This window comes from Macaca thibetana, chromosome 9, assembly GCF_024542745.1.
Source record: "Macaca thibetana thibetana isolate TM-01 chromosome 9, ASM2454274v1, whole genome shotgun sequence".
In the NCBI taxonomy this organism is placed as follows: Eukaryota; Metazoa; Chordata; class Mammalia; order Primates; family Cercopithecidae; genus Macaca; species Macaca thibetana.
Genome location: NC_065586.1, coordinates 95417212 through 95433167, shown reverse-complemented (window position 1 = coordinate 95433167; position 15956 = coordinate 95417212). Strand labels below are relative to the sequence as shown.

Genomic DNA, 15956 nt, shown 5'->3' with positions numbered 1-15956 from the left:
TAGGTCATCTGGTTAACTGAAGGTTAATTAAAAAGGAAAACGCATCCTCGCTTTGATCTTTTGGGCTGAAAGTCTTTTAAAATGTGCATCTCCCCTTTCCTCTGAACCTTCACAGCACACTGTTGACATCACCAAGATTCACTGCATGTGAAGGAACTTGAAGGTCCATCATGTGGTCATTTCTAATTTTGCTGGCATGTAGGAGTAGACCATTTAGCTGGCGAGGGCACCAGATTGGTATCTCACATTGACTGTCCGATCCTGTAGTCATCATTAAGGCATGAGCTCTCACAAGGCAAGAAAAACTATTTCTTAATGGAAAATCACCATCGAGAGAGAGAGAGAGAGAAAACGTCAGTGAAATTTGAGAAGGTGGTTAACTTATCTTGTATAGATCAACATGAGGACCAGATGGTTTTTGATGAAAAAATTTGATTTTGGGAAAAAACAGAAGTCAACACAAATACTACTGAGGTTGCAAATTGGAGAACATAGCCTTTTTTAAATGTCGAGGATCTACTATACAGACTGAGAAACATAAGCAATTTCTCGATGACTGAGGATGTGGTGGGGTCTTAGTAGCATTACCCCAGCAATGGGATAAGGGATACAGATTTAGAGGGTAGAGGAAATGGAACTGTGTGCTAACTGCAGGGCAATTTAACAAATACATTCCTGGTTTAGTCATTACTTGCTCTATGAGCCCAAGAGAACAACCTCTAGAGATGAAAACAAACAGTTGATCATTCAGATTTGTTGCATTCTACTCAGTCATTCAATTATTATCTAGCTCTATGAGGAATTGTTACCCGATTAAAAAGAAACCCAGTGACTATTTCACTTATTAACAAAAGAGGTTAAACCTAATGAAAAGTTATTTTGAAAGTTTTACATACAGCATTCTTTGTATGAGCAGAGCTAGTGAGAATATAATGATCACACAGTAACATTATTAGGAAGATTAGGACATGGAAGGAAAGAAAGGTAGAAAGAAAATAGGTAGAAATAAAGCGTAGTATTCCACTATTCCCATTTCATTCATGCTGTCCTCCTCATCCCTCCATTCTGTAGTCAGACAAATGAGGAAAAACTCACACTATCCCTCACCCCCACCATTTTTCCATGTGTGTACACAGATACATTCCTGGGAGGTAAGCTCACAAATGACACCACTGAACCAGCAATGCCTGGGTGGTATGTGCAAATGAGTGCTGCTTGTGCAAAGTGCTATGCCTTAGTCACAAGAGTGCCTGTTGGAGAGATTAGTTCTCAGGCAGGAAAGTGACAGAGGCCAAAGGCTTCTTGCAAACCCCTCTGGATCTACGGAGACCCGAGACACCCATGCATGTTTACCTGGGGAGCCCGCCAGAGAGTCCCCTCTGCTGACAGCGAAGGTACGAGACACAGAGATGGGCACTAAAGAGTCAGGGGCCAAGGATTTGAGTTGCAAAAGGGAAGATATAAACACAAAAGGAAAGAGACAAAGAACAAAGTGGGTGAGACAGTCTGTTCCCGGATCTTCACAACATCACACTTCTCTGCAAAAAGGAATCTTGACTCTGAAAACACAGAAATCACATCCTCTTACAAAGTCACTCTCCAGAAAGACAAGAAAATAAAATGGATTTTGCTGAAAGTCATCTGAAAAGATTTGCAACACATCTTGGAATCAGAGGCACAAGCACAAGCCGAGCCCTGTGGGAAGCATGTAGGCAGCATTCTCTGAGGCTCCCATTTTGAGCCAGCAAACATGCTGGGAGCCCAGCGCTGCATTCCCACCAAGCTCTCCCAGCTCCCACGGAGCTCAACTGCCAAGGGCACCTGCATGGGTACTCAGAGGCCTGAATGGAAAGCGTGTGCTCCTGCTAGGGGCATCCTTGAGGAAGCTAGATCCTGCCTCTGACTCCTAGGAGCTCCCTCTGGTTACAGAACAATATCTCTAGCAGTGTTAATGTGAATCAACTTGAATTAAATCATAGCCACTTCGTGGTAAGTACCAGTGGTCCAAAGCATCTCTCTGTTCCCTTTTCCTTCTCTTTCTCCACAGAGTTGGAAATGCTGCTGGCTATCACTTGGGGGCCTGGGTAGAGTTGAGTGTGTAGTAACAGTCCAGTCCCTCCCCCTTCAAGTGGTGTCTGGCCACGGGACCCATGGGAACCTGTCTTCGTCTCTCTTATCTGATCATTCCCGGAGTCCTTTTTAAGGAGCTAAATGAAACCAGTCTGCAGACGATAGCATATGGAAATAGCTTCTGCAGTTTTATTTGCTAAACCAAATGATTTTATTTGAAATGACCTACCTGATAATCCTTTACTCTGACACGAGATGTTAACGAATATTAGAATGGGCCTCCAATATTATGAGACACAATGGAGTTAAGAAACCCTCTATTCTCAAGAAGAATCATAGTTCTAAATGTAGAAATGTATACACCAAATTGTATACATTGTATACACCAAACTGTAAACACTGTATACAATGTATTATACAATGTATAAATGTATACACCAAACAGAAAGGAGACCTGTTCTTTCCACATCTGCACACCTGTGTGTGCACCTATTCCAGCTACCCTGGGTTCCTGGCAATCAGAACCAAGAAGAAGACAGTGTAGATCGTGTTCCCTTCGCCTCGCACAGGAAAGCCAGAGACTTCTTTGTAGCCTCAAGTTCAACTTTGAAGCATAGGTCATCGTGCCAGTCTTCCAGCAAACTCATAATCTCACTCCTCATCCTCAAAGGCTGATCAAGCTAGCTTCAAGCATAGGGGGAGGGGGCTGGGCCAAGACCCTGTAAGATTTTATTGCCTTTTGGCTTAGACTTAAGCTCTTCCTCAACCTATAGGGTTGAGGTTCTTGGCCAATGAAAGATGCTGGGTGGCTGGACCATGGGCTGAGCCTTCACCTGGGATAACTGGGGTATGGCTGGCCTTTGCAGTTCCTTCACACTTCACTACACTAAGTATGGATTCCGGGAGGATGGAAAATGTCTTTTTACCCCTATTGGCTAATAATATTTCTTTTTCCTTCTGAAGATTTACAGAGATGCTCAGTAACATGGGGAGAGAACGAGAAAGAGTGTTATGCTTCTTTTCAGTTAACTAGTTTTAAAGGAGAAATCAATGTTGCAACTTTATTTCTATCTCGCTGATGCCATTGAAAGCTTTTGAAAGAAAGAACTAGAGACAGGAAGGAAGGAAAGGAAGAAATCGGATAACATATTCCTTCTACTTAAAACAAATTTTTTTTTTTTTTGAGATGGAATCTTGCTCTGTAGCCAGGCTGGAGTAAGGTGGCATGATCTTGGCTCACTGCAATCTCCACCTCCCCAGTTCAAGCGATTCACCTGCCTCAGCCTCCCAAGTACCTGGGATCAAAGGCATGCGCCACCATGCCTGGCTAATTTTTGTATTTTTAGTAGAGATGGGGTTTCACCGTGTTGGCCAGGATGGTCTCGAACTCCTGACCTCGTGATCCACCCGCCTTGACCTCCCAAAGTGCTGGGATTACAGGTGAGAGCCACCATGCCTGGCCACAGCATTGGGCTAGGAAGCCATATGTAGGCCTTTTTTTCTCAGAATTTCCACCTCTTTCAGTCTTCTGGAAGAGATCACAGACATTTCTAGGTAACATATTAGAATCCCAGGAGTAGTCCCTAATGTGATGGATGATGGAAATTTCCTTTAGAGAACTAAGGTTTGCCAACGTCCTGTAACCCGTCCCTTGCCCATCGAGAGTTCTACTGAGCACCGATGCTTCCTTCATCAACCTTGATTGAGATTCATTGTCTTAAGTATAATAATGTACCAGGGTCTTTTCGATTTTACAGATCTCCTCCAACTCAAGTTCTGCCACTCTTCAGACTGGACAGGTACTTCATTTCAGCCACTGGCTGGGCTATTACACTGTAACAATTACACTGTAAATTGTTCCACTATTTTCACTTAGAAATTGCATTCCAGAATATGATGGATCTGAAACCTGTATTTTCTCATGCTGTGTGAACTAGCCAGGACATCAGGAAGCATCTTGGCCGGTTACCAACTTACTGGGTGATTTGAAGCAAGTCATTTCCTTAGTTTCACTCATGTTAAAATGGTATCTACCTTGTCATGTTCCGGGGACTATGATATCAAGCTCTGGGACTCTCTGACAATTCCCACCACAAGGGAATACGTAAAATCTTTTTTGTGATGCGAGGAAAGACCCTATTTGGCATTGAAGTGGCCACTGTAAACACTGACAGCTGAAAGCAAAATTCAGATCCGTGAATCAGAAAGAAATGTAGAGAAATAATTCTTTCTGGATCACACTTTTAATCACAAGAAATGCCATGCCCTTTAAACACAAGTGCAATAACTACACAGGAAACAGCAAGAAGGCACAGCACAGAAGGGGCAGAGCAAACCAGCCATCAGCCCTGTGCCTGCCCCCCACCAACAGCATGCATGGCCAGCTGGCAGATACCTCTCCACTAGCTGAGAGGTGGAGAAGCAGGAAAGAGAAGCAGATAAGCAGCGTATTGCACAAGGGTGGAACTTACATCCCCAAATCTTGCAGTCACTTCTTACTGCGGACAAACCCCACAGACACAATAATAGCATATGAGAGTTTCTGAGTAAAGGCCATGAGTGAATTGTTATTGCACAGAAGGAAGGGCTGAACCTCTGCCCAAGCACACAAATCACCTGCCTGCATTTCCTGGAAGGTGGCAATAAGCAGTGCCTCCCCTCCCAACCCCTGCATCCCCCAACCATGTGAGCAGACAAGCCGCAGAAGACATTCCAGACACAATAACCTAAGCTCCCATGGTCTGTGGGTACCTGGCAGGAAGCAGTGCTCCTGGCAGAACATTACAAAGAGGCTGCCAGCATTTGTCTTAGCCCCAGCCCAGGTTCAGGTCCCCAGAGCGGGCTGAGGCAGGACTACGATGGGGAGGACGAGGAAGGGGTTTGAGAGATACATACGAAAGACAGAAGATCCAGCCAGACTTCCAACCTTCCGCACGTCATTATCTAAGGACAGAAGGATGCAGTGGGTTTCAGAGGCACCTCAGAAAACACACTTCTTATGGGAATCTTCCCTCTTCTATCCACCCCCAGCACCAATTAACCCTGTAAAAACCAGGCAATTAAATGGAAGGGTAGGGAACCAGTATAAAAAGCAAAATAAACTCGTCTTTTCACAGTGAAATCTACCACCCCTAGATCCCTAACACTTGACAATATTACTGCTTTTTACAATTCAATTTTTGTCACTTTTCTTTAAGCACTAACTGAATGAAAAGTGATTCATACACCCATTTTGCAGAGGAAGGAACTAAAGCCAAGGAAGTTAAATGGCTTGTCCAGGGTGATTAACAGGAGTCAAAGGAGGAGTCAAGACTTGAACCCCTCTGCTTTTTCTACCATATCCCATTACTTTCCCAATAAACAAATGGAAACTAGAATACCTGAGCAAGCAGTGGTCATGATGGCTGGGACGCCATAGTAAGTAAAGGCTCCATTCTCAAAGCGAAGGCCTTCCTTACCAACCTCCACCTCCACTTTACCCTGGGAAAAAAAAAAAAGGAAGTGTACTATGAATGTATATGAGCACTTCCAGTTCTACTATTGACTAGAACCCTAAGCATTTCTGCTTGGATAACAAGTGGACTAGACCCATGTTCTTATCACAGAGGAATGTTAATTCTCTCCAGATTTACATTTGAGAAAGCACTTCCAACTTTAGTAGCTCTTTGCAGTAAATTCGGTGCTTCATTGTTCATAAAACAGCATCCAGTCATGAATAACCAAGCTGTCCTTGCGTACTGTAACGGCCCTTCCACGATGCAGGCCTAAGCACCAGCTAACCCAGGGCCTCATAAACTGCCCCACTGGTTTAGTCCAAGACTGGACCATTTCTAAGTCAGGTCAAGATAAAATCTAGGCCGGGTGTGGTGGCTCACGCCTTAATCTCAGCACTTTGGGAGGCCAAGGCGGGTGGATCATGAGGTCAGGAGTTCAAGACCAGCCTGGCCAATATGGTGAAACCCCCATCTCTACTAAATATATAAAAATTAGCTGGGTGTGGTGGTGCAAGCCTGTAGTCCTAGCTGCTCGGGAGGCTGAGGCAGGAGAATTGCTTGAACCAGGGAGGCAGAGCTTGCAGTGAACTGAGATCGGGCCACTCAACTCCAGCCTGGGAGACACAGCAAGACTCCATGTCAAAAAAAAAAAAAAAAAAAAAAAAGAAAAGATAAAATCTAATTCTGTGTGAAGCTTGTTTAATTCATCGCCAAAAATAGTGATAGCTGACGTGTAATGCATAGCATGCATGGACATGACACTGTGTTATGTGCACTGCATAGATTCTCATGCAATTAGCCCCACAACCCCATGAAGCCCATGCCATTTTTATCCCCGATTTACTGGGGACTCAATTTTGAGGCTCAGAGATTGAATAACTTGGTCAAGGTTAGTTAGGAGATGGCAACAATGGGATTTTAAAGCCATAGTTTTCAAATTTCTGAGCCTACACTCTTGCTACTACATTTTATTCCATGTTTTATTTGAAAACTGTTAAGTTTATATTCAGTACAAGACATGAAACTATGTGCTCATTACATTATACAAACAATGTAACAGGATTCTTGTTGATTTCCAACAGTGAAGCACATGACTCCATTTTTTGGAGAAGAGAGGTCATTTTGTTCAGACCATTTGGAAAGATATATGTGAGGCAAATTACAGTGACAGAGCAGAGAGGTTGGAAGTGGACTGTAACAAGGAGACCATTTCTAAGTTCATGTGAGCTTAATTAAGATTCTAAAACACAATCAGCGTATTTAGGATTCACAAGGTTATGCTGGGAAGGGACAGGGAATCAGTGACAGAGCTAATGGTGAAGCCAGACAGGGCACTAGCAGTGTTACAAGCTGTAATCATGTCAGACACTTATTTAAGACAGGCCTATTCAGGTATCCAGAGCAGAAGGTGATCATACTTATGTGAGCACTGGGGAGATGTTGCACTTCTTTGAACAGGTCATTTTTCCCCTTCCTGGTCCTCTTAAGGGGGGAGAAGATTCCAGGAACTACAAAGGCTGAAATGCAGCTGAGAGAATGAATGTGTCCCGTGCACCTCCAGAGAGCAGAGCAGGGACCAGTAAGGAAGTCAGAGGTGGTGAGATTTCCACTCGACAGAGAGAAGGGTTTAAAGAAGAGTTGTCTAAAGTTCAGCAGGCAGTGGGCAGTTTCATTTCAGGGGATGTTCAAGCAGAGATGAGGAGGTATTATAGCTTCTGCAGAGCAGCAGTTCTGGAAGTTTAGAAGCAAAAGCCCTATTGGAGAGATTCACCCCACCCCAAACATTGCTGAGTTGTCAGACTAAATGTCAAAGATCCCAGCACTCCCAGGACACCAGTCTTCTGTGTCTAGCCCCCTCCTGTGGGTCATGAAGAAATGTCCACCCAGCTGGCTTTGTTCCTGAGGCAGCCAGCTAAGTCTCGGAACTTGGTGCTGAAGGAGGCATGGCCATTTCTTCACCCTGGAGATGCCCTCATCTGGCCCTTAGAGGTTCCCTGACTTTCCTACTTACCTGTAGAAGCAGCACAAAGTAGTCCACAGGGCGGTTGCGCTGGTAGAGGTAGTGTTCCGGGGCCTTCTTGTTCTTCTCATCAAACTTCAGCTCCTGGATCACGTTGGGATGTTTCAGGAGCCGGAGCAGGATCTTCTCCGAAAGGTACAGAGACTTAAAGGGCTCCACTTCTAGAGGAGAGTGAGGGGGTAGGGAGGAATCAGCATGAGCTGTGTCCCACCCATTCCAGCAGTGGCAGCTGGGAGGAGTCAGAGTGGGCACAATGAGGGCCCCCTATGCATGTACCAGGGCACCAGGCTGGCAGGGCTTCTGCAGTTCCTTTGGAGTGGAGAATCCTAATCCCAAGTGTGCATCTCAGGGCCTTACCCATGTCCTCTGGAGATGTGTGTCCCTGCACTGGCACCTCAGGAGAAACAGGTCTCCATCTGGAAATGTCTGTTTCATTACTAATTTTCTTTGATTTTATTTAAAATTGGACATGGATAGCTAAGCCACATAAACAACAAATACTTTAATGCTATAATTGAATGAAATGCAGATAATTTAATCTGGCTTATTTGTATGACATATATCTGCTGAATGAAATGAAATCTCACGTTACTAGAGACAGGCAATTATTTAAATAATAAGTTGTCAATAATATGAGGCATCCTTGCATCATATTTATATATTATAGCTATTACTTATATTACATATGTTAAACTTATATTACTTATATTACATATGCTCTGGGAAGTAGTTAAAAGAAATCTGTATTCAGAACTAGAAATTCTATCTTAAAGCAGCTCCAATTGAAAATTTTCTACTCTTTAGCACCTAAAACAGTGCTAGCGCTCATTATACACTCAATAAATACGTGCTGGATTAATTAAATATTGAACTTCATGATAGATATGATCATTCTAGGTCAGTACAATAATTAGGCATGGATGGTCAGAGGGTTCAAAGACAAACTTGACCTTCTTCACAAGAAGGAGTTTATCTTTGGATTTTCTCACTTTTTTTTCTTTCTAAAGATCCCAAGATTCACAATCCACTTCTGTATTTAAGCAATTCATAGCTTCTATGGCATTGCTCTAGGGCACCGTAAGTCTAACAGACAGGGAGATGGCCTTAGGCTTCAGCCAGGAAGCGAGTAGAAAAGGGAAAAGTGCGGCAATGGTTTCTTTAGCTCTTCTCTCTGGTAGAAGAGTTGAATTATACTCATTTCTTCCTCTATAAGATCAGGCCTGGGGCTCAATACGACAGTAGGTGGCATCCATTACCCTATCTAAGGCAACCTCCTTCCTAGAACAGTGCTTCTCAGTCCTGACAGCATACTGGAATCAGGCTGGAAGATTTTAACAAGGATTGGTGCCTGGGTCCCACCCTAGAGATTGTGTTTTAGCTTCTCCGGAGTGGAGACTTGTCCTACCTGTGGCCATGAAGCGGTGTGTGGCCAGCAGAAGCTGTGGTGAGATCTTCACCCGCATGTCTGTGTCCGAAAGCTTAAACAAGGAGAAGTCATGCCGCTTCCGCTCCCGGTGTGGGACCCTCTGCTTTTTCCGATTGTCAGCTGCGGGGTCACAGAGGACAGATTGCAGCTATCTGAGAATCACTGTTGGTCTTTGGAGGTTTTCCCAGAATCACAGGGGACAGATAGAACATTTCTGCAGTGTCAACTATGGGTGACATCACAGTATCACCCAGGAAGTAGAAGGATGTTGGTGAGGGATAGACAATGGGAGACTGCCATCATTTCAGTGTTTTCCACACTTAGCGGGTGTATAGTAGAAAAAGGGGAAAGCTGACTTGGGGTACCCAAGTCTGGGGTTCTGGGGCTGGTTCCACTACTTACTCACCATACAACCTCTCTAAGCATCAGTTTTTATTTTAATCTGTACAAGGAGGCTAGTAATATTTAATATAGCTCTCATACTCATCTTGTGCAGTTAATTATGAGACTCCAACTGGAAGCTACGTGTGAGAATGCTTTTACACAAAGTCATACACACACAAGGGACCTGCATTCTTAGTATTGAGAGGGTTGCAGGGGCCCAGGGAATTTCTGACTCTGTCCCCCTCCTTTCCCCTGAACTGGCCTCAACTAGTCTCCTGCTGCTTATCTGAACCATGCTCTGAGTGGTACCTGAAGCATGCCACACAAGGGAAGAGGGCAGCCACTACCTCTTATCTCACAATTTCCCTGCTTCAACCCCAGTCCCTCCACTGGGAGGGAATCAGGGGAAATATAGGGAAGAAGAGAGGAGAAGAAATAAGATTGGACCTATAATCTCTAAAGGTGGGTTTTCTGGGTGGGGGGCCTCAGGCAGGGTCTGGTACCTCCCAAGAGCCTATATATCAGGCATGTAATTATTGGTTGAAAAAATTTGCTTTTTCCAATTTAATTTGTTCTCATTCTTTTTAAAGCTTATCTAAATATATCTACCTTTTCCCCCCTTTTTTTTGCTTTCTCTTTTTGGTACAGGAAATGTTTCCTTTGGTTCTTTCTCTTTTGTTTTCCCTGAGTTTTGAGTAAAATTTTGAAACTGCTAGCCCATCTTATCTGCATTAAGGGGAACAGGAAAAGGGATTTGGGTTTTCTCCAAACTTGGCCTAAAGGGAAATAGGGCCAGGGGGTAACATCTGGTGCAAGCTGAGTGGCTGCAGTGAGAATGAACCTTTGTGGCAGGAAAATAAGGCCCCTGAATCTGGCTCCTTGGTGTGCCCTCTCTCCTTTTCGGGCTTGCTTTTGGGTTTCCTTCTAGAAGGGACAACGTGCCCTCCTGCTGGCGCAGCCCTTCCGTGGCCCGCTCTGACTCTGGGACTTCGCAGTCATCTGCCCCTGCTTTGACACTCCTTTTGCTCAAGTCACAGTGGGCAGACCTAGACCCAGGTGTCCAGATCACCTGAGGTCAGGGTCATGCAAGAAGAAAGACAGTATCCCTGGCTTCTGGGCCTTTTCACAGCTCTTAAGGAATCATGCCAGCAGCTGATTTACCCTAATCTGCTCCTACAGAAAGAGGATCACTCAGCAAAAGAGTAGCAAACACAGGTTATCAGCCTCGCTCTCACTGGTGAGCAACTTTCTGATTTGTATAAGTTTGCCTAAATAGTCCCCCTCTCCCCCATCAGATTGCTACTTAAAATGGCATCATTAGAGAATCATTCCTCTGCTCGCCCCTTCATTCCTTAGATTTTAATAGTGTGTGCTTGAAGCCTTAATGTTGTTCAAACAAGTGCCCTGGGAGTTTACTCATTTAGACTATTATCAGCACCTAACACCTTAGCGTGAATGGCTTCACTAGTTTATCTGAGACATCCGGGATTTTTTTTTTTTTTTTGAGACAGTCCTCCCAGGTTCCCATGGTGGAATGCAGTGGTACAATCTCAGCTGTCTGCAGCCAGGACCTCCCAGGCTCAAGGGATCCTCCCACCTTGGCCTCCCAAGTAGCTGGGACTACAGGCATACGCCACCACACCTGGCTAACTGTTATATTTTTTGTAGAGATGGGGTTTCACCATGTTGCCCAGGCTACACCTGAGAATTCTAAATCAAGAGTGGCAGGCAGAGGTGGCATCAAAGCTTATGGCATCAAAGCTCTTTCTACCAGCAGCCAGTTTCTGAAGGGCCGCATCTCACAAACTAAGGACCGAAGTCTGAAATGAGTTATCTGCAAGGAAGGAAAGGATGGCTATTCCATGAGATTAAACTCTGAGGAGGAAACAATTCCTGGCCTAGGGACTCCCATGGACTTAGATAACATTCCAACCCTAGAGACAAAGCATGCCTTTGTAGTGTTTGCAAGCAAAGTTTTGATAAGGTTCAGTAACCCAAAGTATTCACATCTGCATAGAAAAGCCTATATTGTTCCTGAGTGAGGGAGTTAGGATGGGGAGCAGACCAGAAAGAAGGAAACAGAGACAAGAGCAGGGATTCTAGTGGCAGGGAAAGAACAGAAACCCAGGGTGGTGGGCTGAAAGGCATAAGAGGACAGGGAAGTGTGTAAGAAGGAATATTCAGTTTTTGGCTTAGGTTGTGAGTAGGCAATCTCATGACCGTCTCCACTGCTCACTGCTGTTCTGGTGTGAGTGGAACCCCTGTTGGGGTCTGCATCTAGGTGGATGAAGCAACCAAACAAGAACACAGGGGACACAAACAAGGGCAGAGAGGCCTCTGGGCACCGTCCTGGGAACACTGTGTTTCCTGTAGTCCCTTTTCTACCCAAAGGCTGGGAGGTCTCCTTTTCATAGTCTTGGCTCAGTTCCTGAAGCCTCCCTCCTGATAAACACTTAGCTAGCATGTTCCCAGTGACTCAGAAGTGATTCCAGCTAGGGTATCTTGCCACAGCAGCACCTGGCATAAGTGGCTGACACACATCAGGGCACAGAGTTTGCCCTGACACCCTTTCTATAAATCAAACAAGGCCTTACCTGAGAGTCTTAGAGGGAAATAAGATGACCCTGGGAACAGCCAAGGCTGTGCACTTACTGTAGAGATCCGTTTCATCCAGGATCTCTGACTTGATGATCTCCTCTATGATATCCTCCAGTGTGACAATGCCCATCACCTCATAGAAAGGGTCTCCTTCTCCCTCATTATTCACCCGCTGGACAATGGCCAGATGAGATTTTCCTAGAGAACAAATGAAATCACAGTTAAGTATTGGGGACATCTTCATAGATCTTTCTTTGTGAGAAAAATGATACAAAGTTGCGTCTGACCAATCTCAGGACTGCACTCATCCCTGGACCTCCTTAAAATATGAAGTTTTTATGCAAGGACTTATAAATGCAAACCTTATTCTTTTAAATTTGTGTTTCTATTTAGGGAAGTTACTGAATATACTCAAAACCAGCTGATTTTTTTTCTTTGAACTTTTACATATTAGCAAGTGTGTGTTAGCTGATATAATACATACAAATTGAAAGAGCAAGAATTTAGAGTCAGAATTATGGTAAAAGTCATTCTCCTCTCCTAAGCCCCCTTCCCCACTAACTATCCCAGTTACTATCCCTTGGCAAATCATTTAATCTCCACCGAATTACCATCTCTCATCTAGAATCAGGAAATAACGCCAGTGTGGTGATTTTAAAACATGGCCTTCGTGGTATGCCTCCCACGGAGAGGTGTGGTCTACAGCCCCTTCCCTTGAATCTGGGTGGGCTTGTGACTACTTCAACCAAAAGAGAATGTGAAATGAATGTCCATTATAAGATTTCTGAGGCTAGGTCATAAAAGCATGTGGCTTTTGCTGCAAGAACATTGTAAGAAGTCTGACTATTACCCTGAGGCCACCATAGTGGAGAGGCCACATGTAGGTGCTTAGGTGCCAGTCCCAGCTGAGCCCACCCTTCCAGCCTTCCCACCTAAGTGCCAGCAGCTTGGCGAAGAAGCCGTTTTGGAAGTGGATCTGCCAGTCTCAGCTGATCCAGCCCCTTGTCTCACTCACTCCCCAGCCAGGCAGCCAGCCTGCCTGCCTGCCTGCCTTCCTTCCTTCCTGCCTGCCTTCCTTCCTTCCTTCCTTCCTTCCTTCCTTCCTTCCTTCCTTCCTTCCTTCCTTCCTTCCTTCCTTCCTTCCTTCCTTCCTTCCTTCCTTCCTTCCTTCCTTCCTTCCTTCCTTCCTTCCTTTCCTTCCTTCCTTCCTTCCTTCCTTCCTTCCTTCCTTCCTTCCTTCTTCCTTCCTTCCTTCCTTCTTCCTTCCTTCCTTCCTTCCTTCCTTCCTTCCTTCCTTCTTCCTTCCTTCCTTCCTTTCTTCCTTTCTTCCTTCCTTCCTCTTTCTTTTCTTTCTTTCTCTTTCTTTTCTTTCTTTCTCTCTTTCTTTCTTTCTTCTCTCTCTCTCTCTCTCTCTCTCTGTCTCTCTCTCTCTCCTTCCTTCCTCAGCCTCCCAAGTAGCTGGGACTACAGGTGCCTGCCACCACGCCAAGCTAATTTTTGTATTTTTAGTAGAGATGGGGTTTCACCGTGTTAGCCAGGATGGTCTTGATCTCTTGACCTCGTGATCCTCCCACCTTGGCCTCCCAAAGTGCTGGGATTATAGGTGGGAGCCACCTCGCCTAGCCTCTCCCCAGCCTTTCAAGCAGCTTCCAGCTGTGGCCCCAGACACTGAAGCAGAGATAAGCCATTCCCGCTGTACTTCTTTGGAATTCCTGACTCACAGAATCTGTGAGCATAATAAAATAGTTGTTGTTTTATGGCTCTAAGTTTTGGGGTAGTTTGTCAGTAGCAATGGTAGCTTGAATAATCAGGACCTATAAGGTGATTGTGGAGCTCCAATGGCCTAGTGAATATGTGAAAAGACTATAAACTACAAGATGTCACTGGCAGAGACTTCGCAGACTTCATTTTTATTGACTGATGACTGAATAATAATAGTTTCCATTTATTGAGGTCTTACTATGTGCCAGAGAACTCTAAATTTATCTATTTAATTCTCATAACAACCACTGAGGTAAGTGCTATTCTCCACATTTTACAGATAACAGAACAGAGGCACATATTGGTTAAGTGGCGTGTCTGAAGTTACACAGCCTGTAAGAGCAGAGCTGGATTGCAAACCCAGGTAACTAGGTACAGTACTAACCTGGGGACTGAAGTTTTGTCTAACAGTCCTGCTTCATATCAGTTTGTTTTCTTCTGCTGTATAGACACATTTCCTGGTCCTTTCTCTCTCTCTCTCTTTTTTTTTTTTTTTTTTTTTTTGAGGTGAAGTCTTAGTCGCCCAGGCTGGAGTGTAGTGGTGCGATCTCGGCTCACTGCAAGCTCCATCTCCCAGGTTCACGCCATTCTCCTGCCTCAGCCTCCTGAGTAGCTGGGACTACAGGTGCCTGCCACTGCGCCCGGCTAATTTTTTGTATTTTTAGTAGAGATGGGGTTTCACTGTTAGCTAGGATGGTCTCGATCTCCTGACCTCGTTATCCGCCCACCTTGGCCTCTCAAAGTGCTGGGATTACAGGCGTGAGCAACCGTGCCCGGCCTCCTGGTCCTTTTTCTAAAATGAAAATCTGGTTGGTTCTTTTCCTTGGCTCAGAGACATTTAAGGAGAAAATCTGGGGTACTGACTCAGATGTTATTATGGAAAACAATAAAAAGCAAGTTCATGCTTTATTAGTACCCTTTATAAACTCTTCCTTGGCCATTGCTAAAAAATATCAGTCAAGAGGAGTCATCAGTTCGCAGGAGGCATAATTAACCATTAAAATGTAAATAAACTTCTGTATCAAATATCTGAAATCATAAGATAGCTACCCCTTGGAGTTTTTAAACTAAAACGAAATTGGAAAGATGGCATTCGTATCACCCAAGAATGGTCTCTAATTTCTTCCCCGCCTTCAACCTAACCTTCAGCCTACTTCTGTACTGATCTGATTATGTTACAGCTCTCCTCAAAAACCCTCTATGGCTCCCTACTGCTTACAGAATCAAGTCCAGGCTCATTAGTTTGGTATAATATCATCAAGATTCCACAATATGGCTCTTCCCTGTCTAACTGTGTGCGCTGCTACATCCCCCAATCATTCTACACTCCATGTGTACCAGGTTACTACCACTTCCTCGATTTCTCTTCCCCATTGCCGCCATCTCCCCTACCGCCAACTTTGAGCTCTAGCCCAGGTACCAGCTCTCCAAGAAAGCTCCCCCAGATCTACCCCACTCTGAATCTGAACCAACCTCTCTATTTCAGCATTTATCACAAATTGCTACTTCCTGTAACTAGCAATGTATGTGTCCTACACTAGACAGCATTTCCTCCTCAGATCATGAACTACTTTAGAACAAAGGATCATATACTTAAATAAGGTTCCCTCCATATATCGGACAGCCAATCAGTGCCTGATGAACCAAAGGCTGAATAAAAACTCATAATTTATACAATAAGTGATATTAAAACTGGATACTAAAGAAAGCCTTTATTTTTTGATAAAATATAATAGTATGTTTAAATTAAAATTTAAATCCTGAATCAGTGATTCTAAAATTATCCTTCCTGGAAACAACTACATCCTACCCAGTTGGGCCAAAGTACTTTGTAGCTTAAAATAGATTATATTAATTGTTAGAATGTGCTCAATTTAAAGTTTTTCATTTCTAACACCTTTTTCTTAACTTATGGCACTGATTCTCACTTTTCTGCTAACATGTACTAGCAGATGACAAAACAAATGACTAGTATAATGAAAAGCCTTGGAAAAGTGATTTCTTAAAATTGTTTCCTATAATTGGATTTTTTTTTGTAATGTGAACCCTGGAACACATATAATACAGCCACACTCCCTACCACTAAGATAATTTGTTCATATGATGAAATTAAATGAACAGTTTTTGATATTTTGCAGAGCACGATAATTTCCACATGAAAAACCGCCATTGCTGTATACTCTGAAAGTTCAGTTTGAGGACA

General features: G+C 44.1%; 1 protein-coding gene across 2 annotated transcripts in view; it reads right to left on the bottom strand.

Annotated features, from left to right (window-relative positions):
- CNNM1 (cyclin and CBS domain divalent metal cation transport mediator 1) overlaps positions 1-15956 on the bottom strand; it is a 67984-nt gene that overhangs the window by 24175 nt on the left and 27853 nt on the right. The window contains exons 2-7 of one of the 2 annotated variants that reach the window (XM_050805707.1): positions 12047-12190; positions 8990-9130; positions 7576-7745; positions 5451-5550; positions 4966-5013; positions 1354-1416 (exon numbers count right to left, since the gene is read on the bottom strand). In XM_050805707.1, the coding sequence (XP_050661664.1) occupies positions 1354-1416; positions 4966-5013; positions 5451-5550; positions 7576-7745; positions 8990-9130; positions 12047-12190 (666 nt within the window). The remainder of the gene's footprint in view (positions 1-1353; positions 1417-4965; positions 5014-5450; positions 5551-7575; positions 7746-8989; positions 9131-12046; positions 12191-15956) is intronic. The other variant, XM_050805708.1, reaches the window with a different exon arrangement.